The 10,844-nt window shown below is 37.3% G+C and overlaps 1 protein-coding gene across 1 annotated transcript; it reads right to left on the reverse strand.

The window, feature by feature from the left end:
- Positions 1-1,333: 1,333 nt before the first annotated feature.
- LOC129764543 (invertebrate-type lysozyme 3-like) lies at positions 1,334-10,615 on the reverse strand. The gene is made up of 4 exons (XM_055763740.1): positions 10,348-10,615; positions 2,154-2,330; positions 1,911-1,984; positions 1,334-1,664 (listed from the first exon to the last, which is right to left on the reverse strand). The coding sequence occupies exons 1-4, from the start codon at positions 10,598-10,600 to the stop codon at positions 1,518-1,520; spliced, it is 651 nt and encodes a 216-aa protein (XP_055619715.1). The 5' UTR covers positions 10,601-10,615; the 3' UTR covers positions 1,334-1,517.
- Between the last annotated feature and the right edge of the window lie 229 nt (positions 10,616-10,844).

Below are 10,844 nucleotides of genomic sequence, written 5' to 3' on the forward strand. Positions count from 1 at the left end.
CCTGAATTTAGAGTGTAGTTCTGCTAGTGAAAGGTAAACAAAGGGAGTACTGTTTAACCTGTCAATGAAGATAGACGTGTTTGGAAGAATAGGAGTTTTACATGAAATAGATTCCAGTAGTTATGGAATATCACACTATGATGGTTAAACACTCCACCTCCCTCTCTAAGAGGGGGATGCCATACAAATGAAACACAAATTTCTGCATTACTCGAGAATTAATCAAGCAAACGAAACCAAATTAGGTATATGGAAGTTTTAGGGCGCAATAAATGTTTTCACGGTGGTTAAACACTCCTCTCTCTCTCTCTCTCTCTCTCTCTCTCTAAGGGGGAGCTGCCATACAAATGAAAGACAAATTTCTGCATGGCTCGAAAACTAATCAAGAAAATACCAAACTTCGCATGAGAAGGTTTTAGGGGACACAAAACGTTTCTATGACGAATAGACACTCCTTCCGTCTCTCTGAGAGGGGGAGGGGGGCTGCCATACAAATGAAGCTTACATTTCCGCATAACTCAAGAACTAATCAAGCAAACGGAACTAAAATTGGCATGTGGTGGTTTTGTAGGGAAGAAACGTTTCTAAGATGGTTCGACACTCCTCCCCCTTCTCTAAGGGGAGAAGAGGGGAGTGGTCTGTCTTTATTCTATCATATTTTCTGTATCCAACATTTATTCCATGTAACGGAGAAACATGTTATTTGCAAGTGGTTGAAAAATCTTGAACGAGAAATGTGTCTGAAAATAATCTGATATTATAATGATAAGTTTTGGTAGAAGTACTAGGAATTTTTTAGTAAAAGGTAAATTCAACGGGGTCGATTAGAAGATCAATCAATGAACAGTTCTGCGATTGGACTCATGAACTTGCGCTTAGTAAGAAAACGGAATGTTTGAAGGTATTAATAACAAAAAAACAAATTTTAGACGGGACGAAGTTTGCCGGGTCAGCTAGTACTAGTATATAAATGTATAATAATATGTACGAAATTTTCTCTAAATTATCCGTTGTTACCGGTCCATAGTTTACCTACATCCGGATGTTAAGGGAAACGCAAGCTACACACGATAATAGAATGCAACATAAGGAGCATCAAGCTATCGATAGGAGATTGGATTTGAGATTTGTCTGATGTTTCAATATAAAACGTCGTTCCTTTTCATTCACTTGCATATTCTTCTCCCTGTATCCGTTTACCGATCAAACTTGTTGACCTTGAAAGCAAGCAAGCAACAAAGCAAAAATTGAACATTGATTCATTAAATGGTGGGTTGCCGGTGGGTGACTAATTTGGGTTCCCCTTCCCGTTCCCAAATCAATCAAACTGTAATGGAATGTTTATTCACTATTTATTAAATAGAAATAAATTAATGGCATGTTTACGATTGTCGGTCAATAAAAGAGGCCTGAAGATAAAGATTTGATTGAAGATATATTGTGATGCTGCGCTCGTTTACTTCTCGTTCAACTATCGATCGTATGTTGTTGATTTGAGGCAGACGAAGGGCGAACGCCTAGATTTGCGTACCGGCTGCGTAATGGATGCACTGATCGAGTTTGCTCTGGTAAGCAACCGGTACCGGGCTTTTGCAGCCGTATCCTCCGAGCTTGTGAACAGCAGCGTGATCCAGACAATCGATGATCCCATCTCCGTTGCAGTCCTACGGTGGAGTGTAGAAGATTCAAAACTTGATTACTCACTATATTTCTTGTGCTGCAAAGGTGATTGAACTGTGCTAACAGTTATGGAGACGAGAACCTAGGAACTGGTTCAGAGACAAACCCTGACTGGTGCGGCTCACAAGTATCTGTCTTTCTCACTTACTCATGTCGCGCCCAATGCCAGGGTCAATCACGTACAGTTGGAAGATTTATTTGCAATATATTGGATGTGTCTTCTCACTTACCTGGCCAAACTTCCTCATATAACCTTGCACAGTTCGAGCAGCGCACAAGGCGTCATTCGCGCAATTGGCGTAGGCTGTAAAGATTTAATAGTAATAAAGCAAAAAATTAGAAAGAAAGAAGCTATGTTACGTTCCTTTATGTGGGATGTTCGATAACAGTACTCATCAGTTATACGATCATCTCTCGAGCTATGACATAACGCTTATTATACCCATGATTACTGCAATATTTTGTTCACTTACCACTCTGCGAGTCAGGAGCATCACCCTGCAGAACCGGTTTGCCAGCATCGGCCCAGTATGCCCACGTGATGCGGAACATTCCGCAGGCATCGCCCGTACAACGCACAGTTGGATCGCATCCGCTGGAGGCCTCGCAAATGCACCGGAGGCACACTTCGGTCACCGGGTTTTCTTCGACTGCGGAGACACAGAGGGGAGGAACGGGACATGAATTTGTATCCGAATGAAGGAATTACACGGTTTTATTGTCGGACATAAAACATGTTAATTGAACAATTCGCTTGCGAAATTTCAGAATTAATGTTGATTAGTTTTGGCGTGCTGTTCTTCAATGTATTTCTTTTATGGTTGCATTTTACCCAGCTCATATGCAATGGTTTGAATATGACTTTGTTCATTTTTTATTAAAAACTTTAGTGAGGAGAAATTTTCCCGCTCTGGGCCGGAGATGGCGCCAGTAGATCTAATTTTTATGAAATTACATGTCTTATATCTAAAAAAAATCTTGTGTCACGCTGTTCGTGGTCAAACTCCTCCGAAACGACTGAATTTAAAGAAATTGTACGCAATAAATTTGTTAGGCATGAAAATATGTTGTAAGCTTTATATCATACCACTAGGATACCGATTACTTGAGCTTGAGCTTGAGCTTGGGTAGACTGTATAATTCGTAGTTGCTCTCCGTGATTGACCTGAACCAACCAAATTGCACAAAGAACACACAGAATGACGCTTGGGACTAGCAAATCATTTTCGTTGTGAAATTTTCGGTGACTCGAGCTTTAAATGGTCAATAACGACGCCGACACGTCCTTACAGTCAACAGGGGAGGGTAAGGAATGTTAGTATGATATTCGCCGCCCGTAGGCCAGAAAGGTCGCCTCTATAGCGTGGTTCCCTAGCGAATACCGTGGAAGGGATAGTTGTTAGTGGGAAGAGGTAAGAATCAGGACTCACTGAGATAAGTTATGTGATTATGTAAATGCGAACTATCGATCGTTCGACCAAACAAAACTCTAAAATCTCATTTATCACAACACACGGCAACAAATTATCTTTGGGTAACCTGAGAAGGAACACCTCAATGTGGATCCCAACATATGGTTCGATTAATATTCCCATTATGTTTAATGTGCAATGTTTCGCCATCAACTATCGTAAACCGGGAAAAACCAGTAAACGCCGTTTCAATGGCGGACCGATACACAATCTGTACACATCTCGGTTATATTTCCACATTGCGTATTCACTAAATCAATAGAAAATGTTTAAGAACCGAAACATTTCTAACTTCGCCAACAACTGTTTCGGAATATTTTGGGAATTAAGATTTTCAAACACATCACCGACGCTCCAAAAGAAAACGAAACGAAACTCCATATCACTAGGATACCGATCACTGTATATTTAGTACCGATTAGTGTGGTCCTATGCAGAAAAAAAAATAAATTTTCCAATGGCTTCTTCAACGGCCCTAACATTCCTAACGTTCATCTTCTTAACGTAGTATTACTTGCGTCATTTTTATTTTTATTTACACTTCTTACATGTATTATGATTGGCAAGCTTTAGAATATGTGTGAACACAGTGCAAGTCAGAAAACAATTTTTTCACGAAAATCCCTCAGTCGTTCGGAAGGGACAAGACGGATATTATATAAACATGAAATAAGGAGATCCCGCCACAGGTACTTCATTCGTTTTGAATATTATTTCTCATTGATATTTATGAACATATGGTTAGAGGAGGCGAACCAGACATGAGAGTGGAGAGAGTTCTATTTTTATGTGTATCGACGTGGTCAGGACAACATCATTCTACGATGTCACGAGCAGAGCCAACAATTATTGGTTGAGACGTACGCGAAGGTAGAAAGCGAAAGACTGTGATTCCTACGTCACAACAAACATGAACGACGTGAGGAAGAACACATCCACTTGCGACACGCTAGCATGAGCAACGCTGATACAGCATATGATATTATAGCACGTGTGTTTGAACAAAAAATGAAAACATTAAGGTGAAGGTGTAGTATAGGTAAAACCACGTGTAAAAATTGGGTAATAGTGTTTGTGAGAGAATATTTCGTTTGTTTTGATTTTCGTTTCGTTTCGTTTGTTTTTATTTTTGTACGTAAATAGATGAATTCACATATCAGACTGTGTGGCACTTCACTGACACGAGTCTTAGAATACATTTGGAAAAAATAACAATTCAATACTAATGTAAAATGTATGAACGATGTGTTCCGATGAACAATTGCAAATATAAATATATATAAAAGGTGTATTTTCATATGAAGTAAAATTCTGATCATACGCGAGCGTAATACGAGCAAATTTATAACATATGCGAATTGGGGCTCTTTTGGTATTAACAAGTTTTTCCGCACAGTAACTCGGTGTTGATAATTCCTTAACATTTTTCTTCGTTGATCATTTTGCTTTCACATATTCACGTTGGAGAGCCTTAACCCTTCTCTTCGTTGGCAAAGGCATTTTGATTGAATGTAATACTTTTCTGTTTACTATTTTTGAACTTTGCAATACAATTTTCTTAACCAATGTTAAAATTGCTAAAACTTACATTATAGACCCATTAAACATAAAAAATGTGCTCCCGTGGCCGAGTGGTTAGCGTCATAGCTAACATGCCGGGTGTTCGGGTTCGATTCCCGTTCTGGTCGGGGGAATTTTTCGTCAAAGAAATTACCTCCGACTTGCACTGTGATCACGCGTATTCTAGAGCTTGCCACTCAGAATGCATTCAAGGCGTGTTATTTTGGCATAGAAATCTCAACTAAGTACTAATAAAAATGGCTCAAGTAATACTACGTTGAGACGGCGAAGTTCCTCTAGGAACGTTAGTGTCATTGAAGAAGAAGAAGAGACCCATTAAACGTAAAAATAATAATTGTATTGATATCAACACAATTTTATTTTATTGATTTTCATGACATGAAACGCTATGACTCAGGAATAACATTTTAGTTGGTAGTTTTTATAGCTGTTTCGATGATGTTGTCTGGCATCAGTGTCGAAAAATAACGATGCTTTCACCAACACAAACAAAACCATTGCGGAAAATTGAAAAAAATAAATTTAACTTTCAGAGCACTAGCTCGATTTTTCCATTATGCCACACGTCGCTGTATGTACCTCATACACACATTCTTAGTTTTGTTAGTGGACAGAATACGCTACAAATTCCTACAAATACAAATTCCGTCAGCAAACATTTTTTTATGTTTGCCCCAGAAAATGAAGAGAGCGTATTTTTTGGGAAGAAACATCAATAACTTGGAGTGAAGTTGAGATATTGACAAGTTCTGCGTCGAAAAATGTTTGTATTAGTATGTTCTAAAAATGTTTCGAAGACAGTTTGTATGTAGAACTTTAAATATTAAAGTTAAAGCAAAAATCAGTTTTTTTTCATGTTAACCCTAACGTAACTTAGAAAAAGGCGCTATATCAGTTATTTCAAGAGATAGAAAAAAAAATTATAGGAGGTTGTGTCCAAGATACGACCTCATTGTTGACGTGGAACTACGCTGTTATTTTATATAAGTCGCTTGTTTATACATTCGAATATTATTCTATAATGCTTTGGCGCACCTCAACGTCTGCTTCGCCATAACGTCAGTTTAATGCATTGATGAATTCTCAATGGCACCAACGAAGCCCTTATGATGACAAACAATGTTATCTGCTTGGAAAAAGACTGAATTGTGCCACACAACTTGTACTCTGCTGAAACATCCATCGATGCGAATTCGCTGATGAGTTTGTCAAGAGCGACCGCCTTCACCACCAGCGGGGGGAGCTTGATTTTGGTTGCTGCCTGGGTAACGGCGATTTTCGACCGAGGCGCCGAAATCGCCTACTTCGCTGTTGTTCGTTGCGGTGTCACACTCACGAAGGTTCGGTTCAGTGCGAGCGCTTTTCACTGCACCCACATCGCGTGCATCATTAGATGACGCTTGCCTCGAAATTTTATTGCCCCTGGCAATGCGTTCGTTTGTTGCAGGGCTCGAGCCTGCCTTCCTCTTCTTCTTGCTCATCACACACTACGCGAAGCGTCCAATTTATGACGCGGAAAGAAAAACACACGATACGAATAACGCGAAAAACGAAGAGAAAAACCAAACGACGATATCCAAGTTGGATTACCACTGGTGGGGTCCAATCTTAGATCGAAGCGCAGCGAAAGCAAAATGAACTGGATTGCTTAACAGTCCGATGCCGAATGAAAGTTTGCCTTCTTTCTTTCTTTCTTTGTTTTTAAGAGGCTTTAAACTTGGAAGTTCATTCGCCTCTACATAGTTTGCCTCAGCGAGATCCACTGTTTATACTCTAGGCAAGTATTCCCCTTCATTCTTCTACTTTTCTTTTGTTCACGGAGACTTTAAATTCTACGATTTCCCCTCCGTTGGTCGTCGATAAGTTACTCGTTATTGACAGTTCTGTTCGGGAAAGCACACAAATGGACAGAACAAATGTATGGGAAAATGGGAACGCTTAAAGTTTTCATGAATTTTAACCCTTTACACACCAGGGAAATGTGATGTATAGAGTATCAATCAAATCTTAGGGAACTTCTGATTCGTTTGGTATGTAAATCTCCAAAATCCATTCGCGGCAAAAATAGTTATTAACGTTAACTTTATTTCATAAAAACGTGACCTGTTTTCTGATTTGGCACCCTTAATGAAAGACGTAGTTCTACGTCAAAAAAACTTTGTTCTACAAAGATGTCTCAAATATGTGGGACTATAACATTGTCGAACTATGTTTACCTCTATCTATAAAGATAAGAAAGTTATCTTTTTTATTTCATCGACAATTTTGGTCACCTTATTTTTGATAACATGAAAATGAGCCCTCTATCATATATAACAACTTTGTCGAAGACAGTTTTTGTCTAGAGAATAACTGTCGAGCTCTAAATGCTAATTTTCACTTAAGTGCATCTCCTGGACCATTGTGCACTGGACTCAAGTACAATCGAGTTATGCAATTGAAGTAACCGCTTTTAAATTTAAATTAGGAATGAAAATTAACCCTCCCGTATCAAATTTTTACTCTTTGTCACAGAGTGTTACAGAGAATTCTGCAAGCTACGAAAAATCTTGGACGAAAATTGTGTCTTATAATGATTTTATATTATAGATAAAGTTGTGCCGGAAATGCAAGGAAATTCATAGAAAAATATTTTAAAAATATTAATCTTCTAAGTATTTTGATACATTAAATAATATTTGCACAACTCGATTGGACTTGAGTCGAACGAAGAACAGAACGCAAAATTACGATCGGTCCGGGTAATAATTTACATAATTTAAATTTAACATTTTTGCCATTTTTTACATTTCACATTTTACAGTTTTGCGTTGAATTTTTCATTTTTGTCAAGAGTCATATTGACAATGATGCACTGCATTCATCTGTATGTCATAGATCCCATTCCCAAAAATTGATTTGATCTTTTTCAAAAAATGAACCGTCATTAAACTCGGATTCGGGAAGATACTACATGAAAAGTTTGATTACACTAATATTTTTAACTGCTCCTCAACGATATTCAACCACATTTAGGATACATCAGTTATTTTTTATTTAATAACCAAAGCATTCGCTAGAAATAATTCATATGGCAGAACAACGTTTGCTGGTTTAGCTAGTATACATAGTTTTTTTTTTAATATAAAAGAAGAAATTAATTTTTGATTCATCCCTTTAAAGTCAGGAAGCACCTTTCTCACTAAAACAATTCATAAATCCGGATTGATAAAAAAAATCCTAATGTTCGAATTTCAACAATGACAAAGTTATTACACTTCTTTTTTTTGTTTCGAGCTCTGCGGCTTAAACTGGCTCTACTTCAAAAAGTACGCCGTGCAGGAGGATTCTGTTAGTTCAATTTGAAGATGAGATATTTTAGTACTGGATATAGTTAAAATATAGTTAAAAATCGAAGTTGATGAATTTAAATAACATTTGGAAGTGAAGAAGTTAGTGGTGTTCAAAGTGTTATTACTAATTTCACCTCAAAAATGCATAATAAACATTATTGTTTCTATCAACCAAATTAAAGCTCCCTAACCGCTGTACAATTTGTTCTTCGACACCCAACTTCTCGCTTTCGTTATTTCCTGGGGATCTTTCCATAAATATCTTAATAAATCACGATTTTTACTGTACTGTATAGGGTAGAAGCATTCATTAGAAAAAGGGATATTTTTCATTCTATAGAAACATTTTCCTATAGTTAAATGACCCACAGGAGCGTTATTGGAATCGAATGAATGCTGATTGATAAGGTTAATTGTATTCACTATTGACTTGGTTATTTAAATTCTGTATTAATGTACAAAATTTTTAAAACGATTCTTTTCTCTTTATTTCCAATATTGTTATCTACTACACCTAGAAACAACAATATAGAAACATTCAAGTACTACATCTCGAAACCTAAAATTTGAAGCATTAAAATGCATTAATCCCATCTTCATGCGTTCGTTTTTCACGAAGTTACAACGACATAGTATTGTATACTAGGAATGAGATAGGAATAATAATTTTTAATTTAAACTATGCCACTAGTTTAATTTAAAAAATATTATTGAAGTATTATTTGAATCCTATCGATATTTTTTTAATGTGGCACCGACTGTTACCATGATAGGTACACTTATTACGAAACTTCAAGAGCACTATTACTATAATGGGTAGATGGAAGTGACATTTTCAAACAAGTTTTTTATAAAATTTAGTCAATCATCGAAATATCATTAATACAAATCGAACTATAATCAGTAAATCTTCAAAAACAGTTCAAGTTCAAGCTGCTAGAAAAAGTATACTTTTGTATACTTTTGAACTAAATTAGAGTATTTATTCGCAAATTTCTATAAGTTGGTGACATATTTCCTCCATAATTGGTACATCATTAAACATCATTGCTCTGAATGAATTATATATGATTGGAATTCATTTTGATAACCACTTTTAAAATCATTGTCAAATTAATTGATATCCAATAATCTCGACTATAGCAACGTTGTTAACGAAGTTGTTTTACGTTGTTACGACGTTGTTTTAGAATCTTGCTGCGAAGAGTATTATTTTGTTTTGCATAGGGAAAGTTATCCACTTCACATTCTATGCAAATATATTCACCACTCTAATATGTGATTTATCTGAATTATAAATTATTAAATAAAGTTAAAGTTTTCCCACAATGCAATTTTAACGGTCGAGTGTACTTTATCATCTTATCTCATCGACATCAACGAAGCTCTGCCGCACTCATTAATAATACATCAGTCCAATCAATTTATATGTTATTAGAAACAACAAACGACGTATGATTTATTGCGAAACATACAATCCATTCATCATCGATAATTAAGTGAAAAATTGTAGAGTTGCTTATGTTTTTTGCTGCACGAAGTGCGCAAACATTTGCTGATTATTAACAATTAACTAAATCGCTTTTACCTCACCGCATTAACATTTACGGTTAATTTAGCACGGGTAACAGCAAAACTTGAAGAAAATTTGCACTCCATGCTCCGCGCAAATTATGTCAAATTTATTGTTGAATCCTCCCAGCCACTGTCACAGTAATCATAAACCAGTTTAAGAAATAACGGAACATGCCACCAGAGTTTCAATGCCTTCGCGCGGTCCAAGATTATTTATGACCGATTTATGAACTTCAACATGGCAAAATCAGGTCACGCGGAGTTATCAAATCGCGTTCTTGTTCACGTTCCATTGCGTTGCGCATTCTAAGTTGGTTTACAAAAACGGAAGCAGTTGAGCTCAGAGATACTGAATATAAATCACAAACAGTTATTTCCCTTATTCGACCCGGCTGTATTATAAATCTGTTCAACACAGGATATACTTTCGAATATTGTTGTATTTTGTTTCTGGGAAATACCCATTCATGTTGATGGTATGAGGAAATAATCAGCAATCGAAATTGGCTCATAAAAAACTAACTGTGTCTGAACCGGTAATACAGTAAGAGGATCACTTGAATCTAGAATACGCGTGGTAACACGGGTATCACAAGAGCACGAAATACCACACGTCAAATGTAAATCCCCGGTTTGATTGACGGCAGATATGTCCAATCTACGATTGTCGATCGCCGGCTTTGCTTTTCGCTGAGATCGCTACTTACCAATGTGCGACACATCACAATTAACCGCGACGATCAGGGCCAAAACACCGGCAAAACAAACAAATGCTTTAGCGTTCATTTTCCTGTTGATTTTACGCTTCACCGATAAGTATTTATTAAACTGTAGGAAAAACACGATCCGAGTTCGATCGATCAAACAAGCACAACCGTTCCGTCTGGTGTGATCTTCGCGACTGGATCGTGGAGCGTGATTGGGTCGCGCAGGAAACTTACGCGATTCTCGCGATCGCATCAAATGAGCCGGAGATTGTTCCCTGTGTACTGGGAAGCATGACGTCATTTATGGTTCACCAAAGACTGCAACAGTTGACTCACCAACTCGCTAGTTCTCCCATCAAATGGTGCGTCCCGACATGGTGTGTGTTTGTGGTGTGTGATGTTTCGTGCAAGGAAGAACATACACTGCTTGGAATAGCTTTGTTCAAGTGCATTCCTCAGTTATGGGAGGTTATAGTAAAAAATCAACAGGAGGTAGA

This window comes from Toxorhynchites rutilus, chromosome 2, assembly GCF_029784135.1.
Source record: "Toxorhynchites rutilus septentrionalis strain SRP chromosome 2, ASM2978413v1, whole genome shotgun sequence".
Taxonomy (NCBI): Eukaryota; Metazoa; Arthropoda; class Insecta; order Diptera; family Culicidae; genus Toxorhynchites; species Toxorhynchites rutilus.

What these genes read in the sequence shown, in the direction of transcription:
- LOC129764543 (XM_055763740.1), bottom strand. Translation starts at nt 10,600, where the DNA reads ATGCGATCGCGAGAATCGCGTAAGTTTCCTGCGCGACCCAATCACGCT. An exon ending in TGCTCCTGACTCGCAGAGTG is followed by an intron (nt 1,985 to 2,153) that starts GTAAGTGAACAA and finishes AAATCTTTACAG; the next exon opens with CCTACGCCAATTGCGCGAAT. An exon ending in ATATGAGGAAGTTTGGCCAG is followed by an intron (nt 1,665 to 1,910) that starts GTAAGTGAGAAG and finishes ACTCCACCGTAG; the next exon opens with GACTGCAACGGAGATGGGAT.